This window comes from Xiphophorus hellerii, chromosome 8, assembly GCF_003331165.1.
Source record: "Xiphophorus hellerii strain 12219 chromosome 8, Xiphophorus_hellerii-4.1, whole genome shotgun sequence".
Taxonomy (NCBI): Eukaryota; Metazoa; Chordata; class Actinopteri; order Cyprinodontiformes; family Poeciliidae; genus Xiphophorus; species Xiphophorus hellerii.
In genome coordinates this window covers 26,348,214-26,370,701 of record NC_045679.1, presented here as the reverse complement: position 1 = coordinate 26,370,701, position 22,488 = coordinate 26,348,214, and the positions used below count along the sequence as shown (strand labels likewise).

Here is a 22,488-nt window from a genome sequence, read left to right as displayed (position 1 = left end):
AATCATGTTTTTGGACTGTGGGAGGAAGCCGGAGAACCCAGAGAGAACCCACGCACGCACAGGGAGAACATGCAGACTCCGTGCAGAAGGACCTCGGGCCGGGAACCCAGAACCTTCTTGCTGCAAAGCGACAGCGCTACCAACTGCGCCACTGTGCAGCGGATTTCAGCGGTACACCTGTTGTGTGCACAAACTTGGCGAATCAAGTTGATTCTGATCAAGAAAATATCGATCAGAGTCATTAATAAGTGAATTTCATACATTTTGCAGGCACAACAGGAAAGGGGATATGTGAAAAAATAAAATAAAGTTCAATAAAAAAAAAATAATAATAATTTGGCATATTTAAACACAATAGGTTTTTATTGCAACATTTCAACATTGTTAACCTTGATCTAATGAAGCGATCATAAATTAAAATAAATTATTGCATGTTTATGACATGCCCAAACAATTTCTAACTTGCAGAGTCAATACTTCAATGGCGTCTTGTTGTGTCTCCATTTTGCTTTTTATTTTTGGCTGCTATTAAAAACAGCTCAACACAAAAGATCAGTCAAGTGGTTTTATTAACAGATTGCACACCAAGAATATTAAAACTAGACATTTACATTACTTAAAAATATGAATAATTACTTATTCTCACTCGGTGAATATGTGTTAAGGCAACGCTTTATGCAGACGGCTTCCTTGCTTGACATCATGGGGGAAAAAGTCAGCTAAGATGGGTACAATCCCCAAAAGGCTTTAGGAGATGCATTTATCTTTTCAAACAATTCTATCCAAATGTGAACAGCTGGGAAAAATTCAAATAGTCTTTTCAGAAATCAGATGAATTCTCTCCAGAAGAACATGTTTTGGTACATAAAATCTAGTGTTTCTTCACAGAAACTGGGAAGAAAGGAGGTGTCAGCAGCATGTTGAAGGATTTCCCTCTACAGGCTGGTGCACTGTACACAATACTGTAGGTGGTACCATAACATCTCATGACGTCAGTCAGGAGCTTTAAGCTTGGATGAAAGTGGGTATTTCAAACCAACACCGATCACAAGCACAGAAGGGCTTAAGAATGACAAAAAGCCATCACTAAGCCCTGATCTTATGGAAGAATATCCAAAAACATTTCACCTAATTCATAAGAAAATTCTACTTAATACTGAGGAAATGTACAGGTCTGAATTTGAATAAAAGTTTTTTAAAAATGTCTAATTTTTGTCGTTTTTGACAAACACAAAAACATTTGTAACTCAGAGGACGAGTTAAGTCTGATTCTAGGTCAAATAGTGACAACAAAAGAAAATCTTACAAATTCATTTGCAAAGAATTGGTTAATATCTAGTTCAACTGCATGGGATTCTGGGACTGAGGATTCCTCCCAGTGGAATCCACTTCAGCAGACTCCTTCCCATGTGGAGGAACTCCTGTCCCTTATGGTAAAAGACCAGGAAGACAGCTGGTTTCCAGGGTAATACTGGGGTTAGTACACATTTGTGACTCTAGGCCACAAGTCAAGAAAAAAAAAAAGCGACTCAGCATCTGTGGGAATCCTCGTTTTACTGCACAGATTCCGACTTCAGAAGAAACCGAGACATGAGATCACTTTCCCCTTCACACACACCTCATTTTCTTTACCTCACATTCCAGATTGGTTTACTGTCTGGAAATGGTGGGTAGAAGGTATGAAGAGAAGGGGCGGAGCCAGAGAGTAACCTGCTATGACCACAGCTGCAGTTCACCTCCAAAACATCTGGTGGCAGCAGTGAAATATGATTAGAGAGCACAAATTTATGAATACATTCATACATTTTTTCATCTTAAGAAAATACATTTTGTCTACAGTAAATGAATCTAATTTCCCTTTGGAATCAATACAGTTTCTTTGAATTGCATTTGAATTGCATTTGGAAAATACTGATGATGTACTCTGAACTCCGACGCCACTCAGTGGTTCGCCACTCCTGAGTGAGCAATGGGCAATTTCTAGCCCCACCACTGGTGAAGAGGACAGGTCCTACTGTTACGCACATTAACTTTAAAAGTAGAACTCAACAAAGTTCAGCAAAGTGCTGAAAACACAACCAGGTGGTGAGAGGAAGCTGTTACTGGTGACGTTGGATCACCCAAAACTGGCCTGTAGATGGCAGTATAGACTGCATGAGTTGTGTTCATGATCTAGCAAATCTTGCAGGAAATTGATCCAAAAATAAATATCATCTGAAAAAATTATCATTATTCATTAAAATGTAAATTTATCACACTTTAGTAAAAGCAATGCATACTTTGATAACTATGGAATCTCTGCTGGACTGCTTGAACTGACCTCTGTGGTTCAGTTCTGAATCATTTTGGGACAGTTTCAGTACACTGCATTCACAGTACTGCTTCTCATCCTCGCATTAATCAGCTTTACAATTAAGGCTCCAAACAATTAAGAACTAACACGCAGTGCACTGAGAGACGCTGAGGTTAAATCCAGTAGTCGTGAGGCAGCGAGGTGACCAAAATGTGAGATGTAATGTTTGCGTGTCCTCACTGCAGCCTCACGTCCCCTCTGCCGCACGGAGTCTGCAGCTGTTCATCCGCAGGAGGAATCACCTCCACGTTGTAGCTAACCTTCTTGGACTGGAGGACGCTGTAGCTGTTGTCAAAACACAGCACGTCTGCAAGGGACGAGGGATGCGGTTAGCAACAGCTAGCAGAGAATACAGACACATTTGCTACACACTGACCACTCAAAACTCTTTACACCAGAACCACATTCACCCATTCACACTTCCATACATACGCAGAGATACATAGATTTTGACCAATTTTCTTGACAAACATTCAGATAAACCTGAGGAAAACCAGCGGTTACTCACAGACTCCTGGCTCTGAGCAGGTGAGGCAGCTGTCTTCTGGGACCAGGTGAGCGTTGTACCGCTCGCTAGGAAGAACCTGCATCATCTCGGCTACCTTCTGACTCCTGCTGTCCTTGGCGCGGCGGTACACTCCAAACCCGATGTCTGCTCCATCGCTGGCAAACTGCCACCTAGCAGGGAACAGAACTGCGTCTTATTCTACTGATGCATTTGATTTTTAAAACCCATTCCCTGCATGTACTAAAACACAGCTGACTGGTGTTACTGATACTGATATCTGTATTGATCCTGATGTTGAAAAATATTCTAGATCTGGTATTGGTGACGAGGTGCCTGATCCATAAGGGCAGATCTATTCAGTCTGTTTCTATGCTTTGTACTCTGAGCAACCACTTTATTTTACATTATATTTAGAATTCCTAATTGCACTTTCTGAACCATTTGAAAAAAGGTTTGTTGCTGTTTAAGTTTTACAAGTCAACCTGTTGTGTCCGTCAGTTTCTTAATTTATTTTCCATTGGCTGTTCTACTCCTAATTGCTATGACTGAACAAATTAAATTTGTTTACATACATGTTTGATCAAACTGGTGAAGCTACTGGTGTATTTACGTGTTCTAGAGTTATCATATAAGTTTGTAATTCAGGACATTTATGTTTGTGTTTTTCTGGATCGGTAAAACTAAACTACAGATGTCTGTATTGGGATCGGAAGTGAAAAAAGTGGGTCAGAAATTATTTAAAGAGATAATCATCTTTATGTATGTAAAAATCTAAACTTGGGGGGAAAAAACGCTCATTATTGTGGGATTTAGCAAATAGAAATAATTTTAATAATCCAAACTGAGTCTAAAAAGGAAAACTTTTAGTCTCATTTAATTTTAGAGCTAGAAAAAAGACAAGTTAATGTGACGGAGATGGGTGGAGACAGTGAAGCCGCAAGGACAGAAGATACTGAAGCTCGAAAATTTTAATTAAGAATACATAATGTAATGTAGTGTTAAGGGAAGGTTCTTTGCATCTGTCTAGTATTGTATTTTTTTCTCAAATAAACAAGAATCCATCAATAACTACAAAGCTCCTAATACACATGTTTCCCAAATTTTTGTTGACATCAAAAAGAATTGTTTCTCTTAATGCGTGTTATTCCTCAGAGTGTTTCAGACCAGATTTCTGCACCTGCTGTCATACCTGAGGAGGCTGCTGGGGGCAGCGACGTCGTACTCCAGCTGCAAGCTTGATCCGCGGCTGATGGTGACGCTGCTGTCGTACTGAACCTTCAGCGACTCCTGCACGTAGTAAGACTTGGGAACGTTCCCGCCGTAGTTGATCTACAGGCGCAACAGATGAATCACTTCAGTCAGAACCTTCCAAAACAAACTGGATCTTGTTTAAGGGTTTCTCTTCTCACCATGGTTCTGCAGCGAGGGTCTCCGTCGGGGTCGGTCAGGGTTCCTCCGTACACCACAGGAAGCTGGTCCGGGTCGATGTGCTTGCGCAGCGCTTCCTGCCAGCTACCTGCAAACACCCAAGCAATTTGGAGAACAAATCAATAAAACCATTGGAATGCAGGAAACAAATAATTTGGACATAATTTGTAACATATTCCAATTATTATTTATTATTTGTAACATAATTGCAAATTATGTTACAAATAATAAAGTTTTATTGCAATCTTATTCTCGTTTAATTATGACTTAACTCTTGTTTTATTGCAGCTATTCTCATATTGTTACGAGTTTATTCTGGTAATTTGACTTTAATCTCGCATTGTTATGACATTTTTCATCATTTTATTACAACTTTGCTCTTGTATTATTATGACTTTATTGACATATTATTATAATTTGATGCTTGCATTATTATGATTCTATTCTTGTAACATTATGACTTTATTTTCGAAATAATAAAAAATTCTTAGCCTGATATTCCGTCATAGGTTTCCCCGTGTTTGAGTTATAGTCCTGTGGTAATCTTATAATCAGAGTCCAATGTCTTAAATAAAAGATTATTTATTTATCGCTATTATTATTATTATTTATTGCAGAATTGCTATTAATTCTGTAATAAAAAGCAGAAACCAATATAATTTAATACAAGGAACAAAAAAAGTTAGCATTAAACAGTGCAATGTCAGAGACGTTATAGTTTGAAGAGATATGAAGGAGAGTCATCTTACTTCCTAAAACCACGATTTTCCGTCGCGTTTCCTCACACAGAAAGTGTTTGATCAGGTTGTAGGCCATCGGAAACATTTTAGGAGCTGCAGCAAAAATAATAAAATAAAGAAACATTTCAACTTCAACTTGAAAACACAACTTGGACTGACAGCGAGACCATGTTGCAAATCAGCTGAGGTACCTTTAATGAGAAGCACCCTCTTTAGCCCCTCAGGGTAGTTGTCTTCATACATGGTGAGGATCTGCAGGAGATAAAGAGCAGCTTAGACACAGATTAAGGCTTTAAGACGCAGCGCGTGAGGAATGTGAGAGCGAGCGACAAACCTCTCCGTAAGTCTCAATAGCGGGTTTCCAAATGTGCTTCAGTCCAAGTCCTTCGCAGTCATAAATCAGAGTGATGGACTCTATGTTCTTCCCCAGCTGAGACAGACAGAGAGGACATGTTAGAGAAAGAGACGAGGAGAGGAAATATGAGGGGAAGAGAATGGAAACAGAGGAAGGGAAAAAAGTTTGAACCTGGAAAGGAGGTGAATAAAATGGAGGAAAAAAAGTGAGTCTAGATCAGCCTCTCTCAACCTGCGGTCTCTAGGTGCCCCCTGGTGGTCCGCAATGTACTGCATTTAAACGACCGTTCTTTGCCGTGATGTGAGCTCAAAGTGCGACATGTAGGGTTAGGGTTAGGGTTAGGATTGTGTTTAAAAATAATAATGGATAAATAGCTCAAGGCTGAATCACTCAAATGAAAAGCTGAAGATATTGGTAGAAAGAAAACAATACCAGGACTATATAATCAGAGCAATTCATGTCTGCAGGAATATTTTCAGTTTCTCAGGGTGAGTTGCAGAACTTTTGTTTTTAGAATACCATTACGATACATAGCATGCCACCGGCATGCACACCAGCACCTGGGTGTGATATGACGGTGACAAGGCAGTGAGCAGCGCTGTGCCCCACGCAGACTAACTGCATCTATAACAACCTAAAATAAAATAATTATTTATGTCGAGCTGAGAGAAAACCAAGACTTTCAGAATCTGTAAACTCAAAATGCCTCAGTAGGCATTTGAGTTTACAAAATGCCTATGACACATTTACTGTCTGCATTTACTGTTACTGCATTTACTTATTTTGTAAATGCAGTCACATTTACAAAACAAGAATTGCAGTTCTCATTAGGAGGAATGAAAAAGATCTCTTAAGTGCATGAAGAGATTAATATTTTTATTTCAGGTTGCATATATTAAAATGTTGTGGGGGCAATTTCAAGTTCTATGCTGTGACGTGAGCTCAAAGTCCGACATGTACATTTACAAAACATGTTTGTGAAAAACAGTTTTAGGAGAAGCAAACATTTTTGTGTTTCTCACAAAAAAAGGAAGAGACAAGGGGAAGAGAATAGAAACAGATAAAGGGAAAAACAAAGTTTGAAGGTGAAAAAATGTGGTAAAAAAGGAGGGAAAAAGTGAGTCTAGGTTTAGACGTGAGAGGAGAGTTTGTCCCAGACCTTCTCAGACTGCCTCCGACACTCCCGCTGCAGCATCTCGATGTGTCTGATCTTCGTCTTCAGGAAGTCCTGTTTGGTGGCTGACAGCAGCAGGCCTTTGGGATCCAGAGGGCCGATCACATCGTACCAGATGGGACTCCCCTCTCGGTCATAGCCGCACATCCCACCGGATACGTACTTCTCGATCACCTTGAGAAGGACAAGCGTGAACGTCATCAAACGACAAGGCAACGGAGTGGCGGACGTCACGTCTCAGATGCCTGAGAAGACGAGCGGAGGCGTCTTCTCAGGGTAAGTTACCTCTGGAGGCTTCCAGTCAGTTATGATGGTGTCCACTTTCATCTGCTTCCTGAACTCCACATGCTGTAAGAAGAGGAAAAGGAAGCAGAAGAAGAAATAAGAGTCTCACAAAAACCAGGAAGTAAAACTAACGACGAAAAACTTAAAGGAATTTGGTTTATTATTAATCTTTTTAAAATCGTTTGTCTCTGAGCAAAGATGACAAATAAAGCTGAATTCTTTGAAAGTAAGATTTTTGTTCCTTATAATTACACCTTGAATTTATTTGAATTGTCTTATGTAATAAATCAACACAGGATGCATTTAATAATCTCAAAAGTGTGGTGTAAATGTTTATTTCTCTCTTTCAACTCTGATATCCCTAATTAAAATCCAGCACAACCAAATTCAGTTCAGAAATTCTTTCTTAATCCCAGAGAGTAATTAAATGTTATAGTACACAATTTTCTTCAAAGACTTATTGTAGATGATGGTGGCTGTGAAGTATCTCCTACAGCAGTCAGTATCACAGCATATCTGAGAAACCCTCTGACTGAAAACCCTTTGTTGTACAACAGTTTCATAAAGAGGACGGTCAGGGTTGTTGAGACTTTTCTGGATTTTATGGACAATCCAGAAAAGTATGGCCAAAAACAAAAAACATTTGAGAAAATCCTGTTCAACTGTTAATGCTATATATTATATAACCTCCTTGTGCAGTCTGTAGGTAAAAATGAATAAAGTCAAAAGCAACAGATGTTACAAGAATGTAACAACAGTGTAGAAAAAAAAGACTTGAGCTGAGTCTGAGACGCAAAGCGGAGAGTTCAGAAAAATCTCACCTTCCTGATCATGTTCTCTGATTTCTGAAGATTGAAGTTACGAGCTGGGAAGAGAGAAACAGAAGAGAGAGCATCCATGTGAAATTAGGAATGTTTTATTTCAGTCAGCGCAGAACACATGCAGTTATTCTCCTCTGGTTTGGGAATTATGTCTGCTTCACACTGACACCAGTTTGAAGGAGATACTGGTGTCAGGAAATATTCCCTGATAATCCACGCTGATGACCTTTTTGAGACATATTGTTTGGTTTTATTTATTAACAGCAAGAAACAGAATTTATATGAACTGTTGGGAATAAATAATTTTATTTCATCTTCAGGGGAGAAGGAGAAAGCCCCCAAATTTGATAAAAGGAATAAAATAAAATTCAGGTGTTTTTGTAATATTGTTTGGTAAACAGGAGATTCTGGGTACAAATCCCAGCAGTGCCTCCAAATTGTGGAAATTATCTCCATTTAGGTTCTTAATGTAGGAGGTTCAAGAAGAGTCAGTGAGTTGAATTCATAAATTCCATTTATTAAGACCAAAATGCAGCGCTGGTCCATTGTCATGCTTTCCTTGTGGTCTAACACAGTAAAATGTCCCCTAACAACAGTTTCTGATTCCTTTTGGGCCTTTATCTAAGCTACGACCTAAAGAGGTCCGTGCTGCTTATTTAGGAACTTTTCCAGTATTTTCAATAAACTTCTGAGGACCAATGCGCCATATGGGGCCGAAGCCTGACCGTATATGGTTGAGCACACATTTTAGGGATAAAGGTTAGGTTTAAAGGTATGGTGTAAATTAAGTTTTGGTTAAGGGTTAAGTTAGGAATCTACCGGTACTGGTGTAAGGATAAGAGCAGTTACTCAAGTGAATAGAAGCCAGTATTAAGTCCTAAATATGGGTAAAAAACAAACATGCACCTCTTCTCTAGCTAGTGGACTAGTGGAGCCTGCTCCGATGGCAGATCTTATGCTAAAGTCCATTTCCTGCTGCATGCAGTTGAGTGAATGTGTCTGTATTCTTGTATTTGTATATTGTAAGGACCATGTTTCTACACATACGTTATGAGGACCTACTGCTCCATGAGGAGAAGAACTGTTTTGGAGTTAAGGGTTAGGTTTAGGACTAAGGTGTGAATTGAATTTAGGGTTAGCTATGGTCTGGTGACGGTTAAGGGTCAGGGTTAGGCTATAGAAATGAATGGAAGTCAATACAAAGACCTTGTAAAGGTAGAGAGACATAACATGTGTTTGTGTATGAAAGTGCGTGGGCCAGTGATTTCAACCAATCACTGCTTTTTCCATATCCGCACACCATCATTGGCCAATCTGTACACGCCCTCTAGGCAAAACTTGTGGCCCAGAATTGTTTTCAACACAGGCTCACTCTCTGCAGCAAAAATCATTTAAATGTATATTTGATGCCTATCACTTGAAGCAGAGCAATATATCTTTTTAATATCTGTGTTTTATGTTAAAGCTAGGATATCAGATAGCTTCCATTACTCATAGGCTCACTCCAAAACAAGCACAGGAGAAATGGCGTTAAATTAATCCAACATAAGGAATGTTTATTTACTGTCTAAATAAAACTAATATTTTTAGTTTTATTTAATGTGGAACAGTGTGATGGATTTGGAATGGATATTTTTGGGGACACAAAATGAAGCTTCTGGATGGTGAGAAGAGAATAACCTCACCTTTCAGGAACAGAGACGTTCACATTAGTTGCTGTCTCCAAAATGACAACAGTGAAATTAATGCAGAGGAGATTAGGTACTTTTCATTCTAAGTATTTTTTTTTCATATTTCGCGCATAGAAAAATGCATATACAGTGTCTTCTGAGCAGTGCCTTTGACACAGTTTCAAACTGTCAGCTTGTTTTTAAGCAAGCACAGAAACTGGTCAAAGTCAACAGGCAGCGCACACACACACACACACACACACACACGCCCCCACACACACACACACACACACGCACACGCACACACACACACACACACACCCACCTCTGGTCATCGATCTCAACCTGCTTTGACTGTGGACCATTAACCAGACAGACCTCAGCTTCTAGAAGCTTCTGACAGAAACATAAAGTTGCAGTAGCAGAGCTACTGAAACATAATTTTATAGACTTACTGTTTCTATCAGAGTTTTGACTTTTTTCAGGAAGAGAACAAGTGGAGCTGATTGAGAAAACAGATTTCCTTCAAATTACCACATGATGAACTCTTTGCTGCCAAAATACCATTAACGAGACATTCACCAAAAATACATATGCTGAATGTTGTAATCAGAAGTTTTCATTCAGTCATGATAGACCTGAATATCATTTTAATTCCGGGTTTTAAAAGATACATAGTTTCTAGAAGCTTCAGTCATTTTTGAAAAGAAGAATTAGATGAACAAGACTGCATTAGATTTAAATTTCTCTAACAGAAACACGGTCAAAATAAGATCCATATATCTTATTATATATGGATTAAATATAATAAGAAAATCAGAAATAAATTTCTGAAATGCTTGTCTAGTGTGAACCATGCAGACCTCTCAGGTTGTCAGAGACCTACTAACTGAACTAAACAAGATGAGGCAGCGTCTAGCTTCTATGCTCCTCAGCTCTGGAACAAACTCCCTGAAAACCTGCGATGTGCAGAAACTGTTGGGTCCTTTTAATCAGGGCTGAAAACAGTTTTGTTTACACAAGTTTTTGAACAAAGAACCAGACTAATGAAATGTTTGTCCAACTACAAAAAAGTGCAAAACTATTTAGATACTCTACAAATGTAAAAAAAACAACACAATTTCACAATTTGCCGTGATTAAAATCTCACGTTTAAAAGGTTGCTAAAAATAATGTATAAAACTAACGTATAATAATAAAATAACGACTCATTTTTGTTCATTTAATCCAATTGTTGCGTCACTCGCTGCAATCCAGGGGTACCGTATTGGGGGGGGAAGTTAGGACAATTCCAAGGGCCCCTTATTTATTTATTTTTTTGTTCACAGAAATTTTAAAAAATGTGGCCCTGTCAATTACAAAATTAATCATATTGTGTTTTCTAAAATTGATTTTAGCAGTAAAAATCTAATGTTACCCCCCCTCTCAGACCAAAAAGCACACGTCTATATTTGCCCTCAACATCCCCCTGGATCTGCCATCGGTTGGAAGCGGGAAATCGTCATAATTAATAGAAATATAGGCTTAAAAACGTCAGTCTGTATCTAAATAATCTAAGTAATGTTTTAGTGAACTAAGCTAGTGAAATAAATAATTTTCAATATGACTTCATGTAAGGCACAATGCAGAAATAGATACTTATGGATTGACAATCTTGTGTGAAAATACCAGTAAAAATATCACTGTCTGAAATATTCAAACACTGAATATTGGTGTGAAAAGGAAAAGAAGACTAACAATCCTCAACTCACAGGTGTACAGTAGATACTGCAGCCTCTAGCTCTGGTATTTTTCCCCCAGACCTCCAAAGAAATTGAATACGGTGTGACTTTTTCCCCCCTTTATTTAACCAGGTAAACCCTGTTGAGATCTAGATCTCATTTTCAAAAGGGCAGGAGTCTGCAATACACAGCAACCTGGTTACAAAATAAAACTAATTAATACATAGGAACAGGTTTGATTGTCGGCCTCTGCCTTTGTTTGGTTTGAGTCAGAGGAAACTGACCTCTCGTGTTTTCCTTTCAGACGGCGTGAGCTGCGTTACAAAGAGGTCAAACACAAGAAGCGGCGGATATGAGGGTAAGCGTACTACGATGACAACCGTTGGCATCAAAGAATACCCAAAATATTAAAGTTGATCCTTGAATCTATTTTTCAAACATGATTTTAGTGAAGCACCAATCATGTTTGCCTTGAAGCTGCTGCTTTTGGCCACTGAACAGTGCAGTAGTTCTGAATATTTTTGAGTGTCCCACATACTGACCTTTGAGTGGCCAGTATGGCCAGAAAAGAACCAAATCTATGAAGCCTACATACTTCATGAGCCTGTGTTAATTTTTACTGTAAAACCTTCAACTGCTGAGCAACACTGGCAGCAATTTTATTCCAAAATGCTGCTGGAACTATATAAATACATTTAATTAAAACTGTACTAACAGACTGGACTGCACCTTATTTTATGATCAATCAGTTCAACCAAAGAGCAACATAGGTCGACTTATCCTTGATCGGTTGCAAACGGAGACCAACTGGTCAAACGGTGTTCCCTAAATCTTCAATCAGTGTCCAGAAAGCACTAAACAGGTGAACCTGGAAGTCTGAGACTCACCTCGGAGCCAGCGGAGGAGGTAGTGGTCATGCTGAGCTGGCAGGCTGGGGAGGACATCTTGAATCCTCTCCCGAAACTGAAAGCAAAGCCAAGACGCAATTCTTTGTCACAAAGAGTTTAAGAGAAGGAAAAGCAGCTTAAGTAAACTTTAGGGGGCGACTGTGGCTCTATGTTAGAGTAGTCGTCTTGCAATCGGAAGGTTGTAGGTTCGATTCCAGCTTCCTCCTGCCACATGTCGATGTGCCTCTGGGCAAGGCACTTAACCCCAAATTGCCTACCGATCTGCGTATCGGTGTATAAATGTGTGTGTGTTTGTGAGTGCGACTGGGTGAATGTGACTCTAGTGTAAAGCGCTTTGAGTGGTCAAAATGACTGGAAAAGCGCTATATAAGTTCAGTCCATTTACCATTTACCATTTAGTGGGCTGCTGGTGTAGCTCTGTCTGCAGAAACTAGGATAAACATGAACAAAAACTCAAAGCATCTTTTGGCATGTAATCTCGCAGTGGGCATTTATTGTTTATTGTTTATCAGTCATCATAAAACATTTCCTAGAAGAATTAAAAGTTTTATAGTCTCAATAAAATTCAATGAATCACATTAAATAAAAGACAAGACTGGCAGTATTATCGGAAATGTTATTTTTTACTATTTTCTCCACTATTTATTCATGAGAGCATCGTTAAATAACAGCAAATTCAAAAATATGAGTAAATGCAGTAGCTATGCTTGGCTTAGTGATAAAAATCTCACCATCACTTTAAGGAAGTGGTGTCCTAAGGAAGCCTGTTTTAAATGGAAATTTTTTTCAAAAACAACATTTGTATTTATGGTGCTGTGACTGCTGCTCCTACAGTCACAACCATACCAGTTACCTAAAGAAAACAGTCGTAAATTGATTTCATAATTTTTATCCTTATCACAATAGTACCACAAAATATAGCAATTAAATTCTAAGTTCCCTTCACCCAAGCCTCATGCATTCATTTCTCATTTTAGTTGGGACATATATGTTTGGATGAATATGCATCAGAATCACCAGGATTGTTTTAATTTTCTGTTTTTGCCACTTTTGTGTTTCAAAAACAAGATTTTTAACATCAGACAAACACAACATGAAAAGCAGCTTTTATTAGAGAAAAAAAAAAGCAACTCAAACCAGCTGCCACCTTCGGTAAGCATGGAATAACTGAATAAGCAAATGTTTTACTCATTAGTTTAGTTTCACTCACTGACTTCTATGGAACCTGTCCAGCAACATGAAGACGGTCTCAAATGCAACACATTATGCATCGATACAGAGAAATTCCACTCAAGTCCACTTTTGAATAGCAAGAAAATAAAATAAAAAAATACCTAAATGAAAGTGTCGGAGTGGCCCAGTCAAAGTGTGGACTTCAATCCGAGGTAGATGCTGTAGTTTGACCTTAAACAGGCTGTTTGTGCTCTAAAACGCTCCAATATGTCTGAATTACAACAATTCTGCAAAAAAGACTGGATCAAAAATCCCCTCAGGGATGTAAATCGACTCCATTACTTCAAACAAACACTTGATGTTTGTGATACCAGCGGTGGCGCAGCAGGTTATTAGCTACGGTGGCTGATTAGTTTTCAAGCAGGACGGTTTGGAAAGCTTTTCCCCTCAAATGAAACCGTCATTTCAAAGCTGATTTTTGTATTTCCTCAAAAATCAGGAAATGCATGATGATGTTTCAGATCATCAGGTTATCCTTGTCTGATGATCCGAAAACATTTTGTGGACTTTTTAACAGCCCTCCAGTCCATATTAGATCTCTGTTTGTAGCTACATGGTTACAATTTGCAAAGTAAAAGTTGCTATTTCTGCTCATTTTTAAAAACAGTCATTATTTGTCATGCTAAATCCATTTTTGCTTCACTAAAATTAAATGGACAAACCTAAATACACACATTTTCAAATCCAAGCTCATCTGCTTTTAGTTTTTGAGTTCAAATAAAAGCAAATGGTCATTATTGACCATTACAAAAACGTGAAGATGCTATTTAAAAGGAGCTATTAATGTAGTACATACACTCACAGATTAATACCAAAAAGCTTTGGAGAACAAACAGCTCTGACCCATAAGGAGGAACTTTGATAAAGATTGTTCAGAAAAACAAATGTAGTTTCAAGAAACTACGTTTGGTTGTGGGTTTGTAAGTTTTAACACAGAGCTTTAGCACATAACAGTCAAAGTTTCCACTGGGAGAGTATCTGACGCTGGATCAGTGCAAACCAAAAGATATCAGCCTCACGTAAACCAAAGTTATTTACAATAAACCTCCCAAAATTTCCAGCAGATATTCCAGATTGGGGAATCGTCTCTGACCTCAGTGAGGGTCTTGGCCTGCTTGGGGCTCAGGTCTCCGACTCGTCCGCTCATGTCTCGGCTGAAGCGTCGCTCCGACGGCCCTGCTGCTGCTGCCGTCTGTGAATGAAAGCTGCAGGAGGTAAAAACAGGTAGACGGGTGAAAATGCCACGCCTCCACTCACTTTCTCTCAGTTGTGCTCACAAAGGAAGGTGGACTTTCACCCCAATCCGACTGGTTACCTGCTGAAACCTTCAGGAGAGCTGAAAAATTAAAAAATCAAACAAAAAAAAACTAGAGTAATTTGATTCTTCTATCAAATATTAGGCTAATTTTGATTAACTAATCCCTTGTAAGTAGTGATTTTCTTCGTTACATGCAAAAACAGAAGAGAATATACTGGTTATGCTCGTCACCATAATCGATCCAAGTCAACAGATTGCATAAATACGGTTGGGTAACAAGTGTTTGCAATCTGCTGTTACTTAAATAATCAATAAAAAAAAAGAAAAGAAAAAGTATCTCATCAAATATAATTCTTATCTGGTTGATTTTAGGAATGTTCAGTTTATTTATATAGCAAATGCCATCTAAAGGCACTTTGCAAAAAAAAAAAAAAGTTTAATTCAATCACACATACCAGCCAGTTGATCCTAGTTATCAAATAGAGCAATTTGCTCAATTAATTATTCAAAGTAGTTTATAAAGGAAACCCAGCAGATTGCATTGAGTCGCCAGTTTGCAGCGTTTACTGCAGAGCCTGGCGAAAGAATTTCTAACCTCATCTTATCTCACTGCAGCCACAACTCTAAATGCATTTGATTTGAATCTGTGAGACAAACATGAAGCAGTGCAGAGTTATGAGAATGGAAAGTTTTTTTTTTTTTTTTAAAAAGCATTGTGTTACAGGGGAAAAAAATATGGAAAGTGTGACATGCATTTGTATTCATGTCCCCTGAGTAAATGCAGTCATGCAGCCATCTTTCACTGAGATAACATAGAGTTGGCACATCTCCACACTTCTTCTTCCCAATAAGAGCTGATTTTACAGAAAGCATCTGGAAACCGCAGTTTTCCAAGTCAGGCCACAGATTCTTAGTTGGATTTAGATCTGGACTTTGACTAGGCCATTCTACCAAACTAACATGCTTTGACCTATGCCGTTCTTTTGCAGCTCTGGCTGTACAGTCGCCCTGCTCCGCCCCAGGCTGAAACCATTAGCAGCCTCCAACAGATTTCCCTCACTGCAAAAACTCAAAATCTTATCAAGTTGGGTTTTTTTTTTTTTTTGTCTGGTTTCTATTGCAAATATATTATATTCAAAATAAGACAAAACTAACAAGAATGTGTTCAGCAAGATATAGGAGTTTGTTTTGAGTCAATAATTCCTTAATATTGATGAAACAGTCTAGTTGATTATTTCACTTATAACAGGGGAAAAATGTCTTGTTAAAAATAAATTCATCTGCTAATGGAACCAGACATTTTTCATCAATATTAATCTTGACTTAAAACAAGCTCCTCTATCTTGTTGAAAACTCAAGTTAGTTTTTGTCTTATTTCAAGTGTACCAAGATATTTCTAGTAGAAATTAGACAAAAAGAAAAACATTAGGTAAACTTTGATGCTTTTATAGAGCTCCAGTATTGCTCTGCATTCAGCTCCACCCACTTGACCAGTTTTTCTTTCTTCTGAAGGACAGCATGATGCTGCCACCACCACATCAGAGGAAGGCCATTTTTCCACTGCACAAAATGTTTGACATGAAGGCCAAAAAGGTCTAGTTTGGTTCTGATCTGATCAGTACTGGGTCAACTTTACAGCTGCAGTACGGAGCTTTAATAAAAATAATAAAAACAAAAAGCAAACATTTCTTAATAAAATTTACACGCTGCAGATTTAAAGTCTGGCATTAAAACAGGATTTCTTCTGGCTTTCTTTTCGCTTCTCGTCCATGAAAGTCAGATTTATGAGTTCTACAACTCATTGTCAGCAGATCAGTGAATTCTGGCTTGTCAAAGTAAAAGTCTGAATTTGAACTGAATTGTTTGAAAACCAGTCTTTTTTTTTCTTTCCACTTTATAATTTTGCACTCATTGGTGCTGGTCTCTTAATATTTACAGCTGGAACATTCTGCATGGCACAGCTACAGGAAATGATTACTTGTAGTTAAAAACGAAAAATAATTCAGTATCGGTGAAAATGAATGAATGCAGAAATAACCAAAAGATCTTAAAATCCCTAAAATAAAATGAGTTAGTCTATATTTATCCCCAACAGTCGGGTTTAGTTCAAAGGGGGGAAAAAAAGCACATCACATACATTTTTTTTTCACAAAAGTAATTTTATTTAAATACACAAGCTATTTAGACCCACCAAAATAAAGCTGGTGTCATGAATAAATAGATGATTTACAAGAAATCACAATCAGAGAGCCTAGAAAGTCTTTCTCATCCTGACATTACTCAGCTGTTCCAATCAACAGAAGAAGAAATAATTCATCATGACAGTATTTCCCAGCTCCCCTCGCTGGAGGGGAGGGGGAAACGGACACCTTTGACCAGGAGTTCAGCGCTGAAACGGACGTGTACTTTGGAAAGGATCGATGCAAATCAAACTCCACCGGTTTGACGTCAGATAATTTACGTCATGCATCACCTAAGATTTTTAAAAAAATAAATAAATTACTTTGTCCACAATAATGGATGGAACTGTATGAAATCATGATGTATGACAAATAAATCCAAAAAAATAACTTGACTTTTAAGTAAATGAACACAAAGATTTTGATTACTTAAGAGCAGAACCACAACTCTAAATTCTGAAGAAATGATGCTTATAAAATGTTCTGCTGCTGTCAGCACTCATTCTGTGTGCGGGCGGACATTTTGTTGGACCAGATCCGGATGCATCAGCACTACTTGAGTTTTTTTTTTTTTTCATTCTTTATTATGCATTTCTGCAGCTAAAAGATCTAAAATGTTAGATGTTAAAGTTAAAATAAGTGCAGTTTAGTGTTCAACCAGCAGTTCCTGTCCCACATCCACCTGTCATTAGCTGAAGGTCGAACGTTGTGGGGGCGAAAAAATTCAGCTCTGAATCATCTGAAGAAATCCTAACTAGAAAAAAAAAACATGCAAACTTTACAGGTCAGTTAAACGCTGATTTTTATCAATTAAAAATATATATTCTTCATCTCCCCCCCTCTTTTATTAGTCACCTACCGACACAAAATAGCAAATAGCCCAAGTCATGCACACACTAACCCGAAGCACGAAACTCCCCTGGCTCTATTTGCTGACGGTTAAACTACAACCTGCAGAGGGAGGGTCAAGGCTGCAGATTTAAAACATTCACGTTGAACTAGATTTGCTTTTTTTTTTTTTTTTTTTTACCTCACATTAGCTCCAAACATCTTAAATATGCTGGACTTTTTTTTTTTTAATCAGTTATACCAAAAATATCTCTGCAATATCAAAAAGTGTATTTCTTTTTCTCCTTCTATACATATATAATCTCTGCACATTTTTTTTTTATACATATGGATGAGAAGAAGTCAAACACTGATTTTTATCCTAAACTAGAAAAATAGATGAGCGCACATAGCTACTCTGCCATCAGGGTCTTACTGGATGCTTTCCTCTGATTGGTCAGCTTCAGTTGATCTGATTAGGCTCCACCTACTATTCCCTCTCAGCAGATATTGGGAAAAAACCCTTTAAATTAGATGCATAGTTAATGAGTTATGACAGATCAGCTAAGGATGCATAGATGATTAGTTTCCATATTGTCACCTGCTTAAAATAATGGCTGGACTCGTTTTTTGCCAAAAATTATTATTTTTTCCTTCTAAATCATCTTGTGGCAAAAAAAAATGGACTGCTACCATCATTATTTTAGGAAGGTGACGATATGACTGGAGGCGAACAGAGACTTTGATGTTGGTCTGAAACGCTAAAGTCAGATCTTTTTCCAAACAGTGAATGCGCCTTACCAAAGCCTAAGCGCTACAGAGTAGCAGCAACACTCTTCAGTGTGGAAGTTGTTCCTGTGGTGCTGTGTCAAGGAGTACAGAGACGTCAAAAACGTTTAGAAATAACACAAAGAAACGCCTGCGGTTGGTTCAGGCTGTGAGAAAGGGAAAGCTTTGTTTTAGAAAGGTAACAGGAAGGCTGAGCATATGACAGCAAAGATTTATGGTTTTATCATATTCAAAACCATACCGTCTTTTATGAGGAATACTGGGTCTGGAAATGTTGTTAATCTTTTACGACTCTCTTAAATAAAATCTACAGTATATTCTCTAAAGAATACACACAGACCTGCCAGAGCTGGTAATGAAGCCATTTTATCAATTGACTGAATTTTTTGTTTTGGAATCTGCATTTTTTTTTTCCACCAATGCACCAATGTTATTTTTTAGATATACTTTCTGTCAATCATGATTTATTAAAGAAAAAAGAAAATCAATTAACATTGGAGATCAAATTTGGTATATAAAAAAAAAATTATTTCATTTCTTGGACCAGCTGGTTGTTACTGCTAGACAAGCTACTTGCTGATCTAAGACGGAGCAGACCACTTAAAACGCATGCTTTGTCCTTTTTCTCAAATAGTTTTACTCAGTCAGCGGTGCCACATCTTCTTGACTGGTAACATAAATAATCAACAACCATTCTGTAAATCTTCCTTAGAGTCCTGAATGAGAAAGTGGAATCAGCTGAAGTCGACGAAAGCTTTCCAAATCCCAGGGATCTGAATCTGGCTACAAGATACTGATCGGTGCAGGTCTACATGTGATTGGTTGCTATGGGGATGACAGGAGGAGCATTAAACAGATACATTCAAGAGCCTCGGTGTCGACTCAAAGATAAAACATTCACACAGAGTGAAGGTGTTGAGAAGACGGTTAAAACAAACTCAGCTTTGCCTCCTTCAAATCTCAGCTACTTGTCGATTAATCAAGTGTTCTGTTTTTGAAGATTTCATTTTTCTCTATGAGAATATTAAAAAAAAAAAAGCAATAAAATGGAGAGACGGCATAAACAACTACAATCAGCTTTCTTCAAATATTCAAGCCAGTGGAAGCGGTTTATACGAGGAATGTTGCAGAGACTCGACACTCCTATTTTAGAAGAATAAAAAGAATAAAAGATGAATATATAAGTTTAATCTGACGTCTCAGGCTACCTGAATCCCATTATTCTCCCATAATATCCAGTCAGGTTGGACTTTTGGTTTGTAAAAAACCAAAAGTCTTAGGGGACATGGGGTCGTTTTTTTTTTTATTATTGTTGTTGCGTTCCCTCAGAGTAAATTTGGTCATTTGGTGCAGAAAATTTGCTTCTTGTGTTTGTTTGTTTGTTTGTGTAATATGTCTCGGTGGAGACGGGACTGCAAACGAAAACAGACATTTATTCAGGTTGCCGACGTGAAAAAGACGACCAGAAAAACTGTCAAATGGCTGATATGACCCTGTGAAAATAACTCAAAAATGCACAAAATAGTTTGGATGGATTTGATCATTTTGTTCTTGCAGAAAGTTTTTGTTATATTTATATAAGTAGGGATGCCCATAAGTTTGTGGTGTGTCTGTATTCACAAGAAAAAGGTATAAAACCTAAAAAGATGCCTGGAAAAAAATTATTTTGTACCAGAAAACCTTTCAGGATTTTAAATAGCGCATGAGATGCGTTATGGCGAGGGAACGCAAAGAAAAAAAAAATGTCCTCACATCTCCCAGGGGGCGCTGTAATTTTCCTACCCAACATTCCATGTTTTTACTAAAAAAAATACTCTGTGTTTCCAAACAAATGAATAAACTCCATGGACTAAAATAAAAAAAGTCTCCATAAGCAGAACTGAATCTGAGCTGGTAAAATGAGACTTGAGTTAAATTGTAGCGTTTCTTCCCGGTTTTGTTTTTTCTGAGTATGTTGCTGTGAAACATGCGGGGTTGTTTTTATTATTTTTGTCCTGATTTTGGTACAATTTTAATCCAAACTATGTTAATGTATTATTCTCTTTTGTGCAGAGGGGAATAAACAGTGACCCTAAACAAGTGTGCACAGGGGAAATCTGAAACATAAATACTTTAAATGGAAAAAAAAAAACGACCCACAAGACAAAAAAAAGTCCCAGTGTGGACAGAAAGAAGTTGTGTTTCTGTGTGTTAGCAGATTCTTCATCCTTCCAGAATGCCTTTACTAGAACATCAGCACCCGGTGGCTTCTCTGCTGTCAGTTCATTCAGTTAGCCCGTTTTAAATGATGAATACATCCAGATGATTTTTTTTTTTTCCTTTTTTAAGAGAAGGTGTGTAGTGACATTCACAGAGGAGCTCCCGGAGAGCCAGGAAGGCAGAGCTGATCAGAGCGGTGTTTAGTGTTTGGCGTAGCAGCTTTGGTGACGACAGAAATCCATTTTCTATAAAGTTTGCATCCCACTAAAAATACATCCATCCTCTTGAGGGGTCTACTTTTTTTTTTCTTTGTTTATTTTATTTTTTTTAATACTTTGAGTGGGGGGTGTTTAGTTTTTGTTCACTGGAAAGTGTGTGTGATGTAGAAGACCAACTCCATGTCCATGGCAGTCTGCGGTACGCTGGCACTCCCTCCGTGAATGACGGGAATCAGAGCGCTGTCCATCTCGTTCATGTAGCGCTGGGGGAGGAGCCGGCCTCCGGACCCCGCCTGGTACTCCACCTGGGTGGGCAAACGCACACAGCCACGCAAAAACATTACGTCAATCTGAAAAGTGTGGCATGCAAAACAGCTAATGCATTAATTTTTAGTGTTAACTACAGACTAGGGCTTTAGGGAGGCATAGTTTTTATTTGTAAAGAAATTTAAAAGACCGTTTTTTTTTTTTTTCCCCCACATCACAATTATGTAAATTTTGTGCTACTATAGGGCTTTTAAAGTGTGGGGGGTGCCTTCCCATAGGGGGCGCCAGAATTCTGCGACACGAGGAGAAAAAAAACTCAAACCAGAAAAAGAAACTGCAAACATTTATTTAATTTCACAAAGTTCCAAAATGGATGGAGTTTTATTACCTAAACCTAATCCAAACCAACAGTACCGGAGTTTGAACCCACAACGCAAAAAACACAAAATCTTAAATAGTATTTTTGGTCTATTTTCTAGTGCAAATATCTTAGAACACTTGAAATAAGACAAAACTAATTTACGAGAAACTTTTCAGAAAGATATAAGAGCTTCTGTTAAGTTAGTAATTTCTTCCTGATGGAAAAAGCATTATAATATATAAAAAGATATTTTCCCCATTTAATAAGTGAAATAGGACTAGTAGTTTTTTCAATATTAAAAAATTATTTACTTAATACAAGCTCCTATTTCTGCCTGAAGAGTTACTTGTAAGTTAGTTTGATCTTATTTGAAGTGGACTAAGATATTTTCACTAGAAACTAGACCAAAAATGATTCTTGCTGCAAGGCAACAATGCTACCGACGACCTGTAGCCATTAAAATAACTCCAATGTAAATAAATGTTTTTGATCTTAAGACATTTTTCTCATGTCAAACATTTTAGCTAAGCCCTCCAAACGCTGCGTTTGAGTTTTTACCATGTCGGCCTGAGTGGAGATGCGAAGCCAGAGCGAGTTGATGCCGCCTGCGGTCAGAACCGAGAGGTGAGGAGCCAGAGCGCTGCAGGTCGCCATGGCGATCTCCTTCTGAAACATGCTGCAAGACGACAGCAATGACGCCAGGCTGCAGTCTGGAGCCTTCAGCTGGTAGATGACCTGCAGAGATCCGCTCATGTCAAACATCTTCAGAGTTTCAGCAGCAGAAGAAACATTCTGCTCAGTAAAATAAATTAAAAAAACGAAACAAAAAAAAAAAAAAAACTCACCTCAGTGCATCTAATGGAGCGACTGTCGGACTCAAACTCTGCATCCTGTTGCATTCTGACGCTGGGGATGCCATCCAGAGGCCTCCCATCAACCCCACTGGTTTTACTGGTCAACACAAAATAACACTAAATAAATAAAAGCCACTAGCTAAATTTATGTCACAGTAATTAAATCAGATACACAATTATATTTTTAAAATTACCGTATTTTCCGCACTATAAGGCGCATCTTATATTTTCAATTTTCTCAAAAGCCGACAGTGCACCTTATATATGGACCAATATTGAGCCACAACAGGTCTCGCAACTACAGTAAGCAGCCGCCGACTTCATTTTCCCCCGTAGAA

The 22,488-nt window shown here is 38.1% G+C and overlaps 2 protein-coding genes across 3 annotated transcripts in view; both read right to left on the bottom strand.

Moving 5' to 3' along the window:
* Positions 1-551: 551 nt before the first annotated feature.
* sec14l7 (SEC14-like lipid binding 7) lies at positions 552-14,488 on the bottom strand. Its single transcript, XM_032569846.1, has 12 exons — positions 14,290-14,488; positions 11,943-12,018; positions 7,665-7,708; positions 6,844-6,906; positions 6,544-6,732; positions 5,364-5,459; positions 5,221-5,281; positions 5,039-5,122; positions 4,271-4,377; positions 4,051-4,190; positions 2,862-3,031; positions 552-2,660 (listed from the first exon to the last, which is right to left on the bottom strand). Exons 1-12 carry the CDS (start codon positions 14,341-14,343, stop codon positions 2,530-2,532), a joined length of 1,215 nt encoding a protein of 404 aa, XP_032425737.1. The 5' UTR covers positions 14,344-14,488; the 3' UTR covers positions 552-2,529.
* Positions 14,489-17,176: 2,688 nt separating this feature from the next.
* The window catches only part of zfyve16 (zinc finger, FYVE domain containing 16), a 28,786-nt gene continuing 23,474 nt past the window's right edge, over positions 17,177-22,488 (bottom strand). For both annotated transcript variants that reach the window (XM_032569834.1, XM_032569835.1), the window contains exons 16-18: positions 22,142-22,247; positions 21,855-22,031; positions 17,177-20,973 (exon numbers count right to left, since the gene is read on the bottom strand). In XM_032569834.1, the coding sequence (XP_032425725.1) occupies positions 20,812-20,973; positions 21,855-22,031; positions 22,142-22,247 (445 nt within the window). In that variant the 3' untranslated portion in view covers positions 17,177-20,811. The remainder of the gene's footprint in view (positions 20,974-21,854; positions 22,032-22,141; positions 22,248-22,488) is intronic.

Excerpts from the sequence above, each read along its gene's own strand:
- sec14l7 (XM_032569846.1), bottom strand. The coding sequence starts at position 14,343 with ATGAGCGGACGAGTCGGAGACCTGAGCCCCAAGCAGGCCAAGACCCTC. Across the intron at positions 12,019-14,289 it reads AGGCCAAGACCCTCACTGAG|TTTCGGGAGAGGATTCAAGA; the intron begins GTCAGAGACGAT and ends CTTTGCTTTCAG. Across the intron at positions 5,123-5,220 it reads GAGGGTGCTTCTCATTAAAG|CTCCTAAAATGTTTCCGATG; the intron begins GTACCTCAGCTG and ends TTTTTGCTGCAG.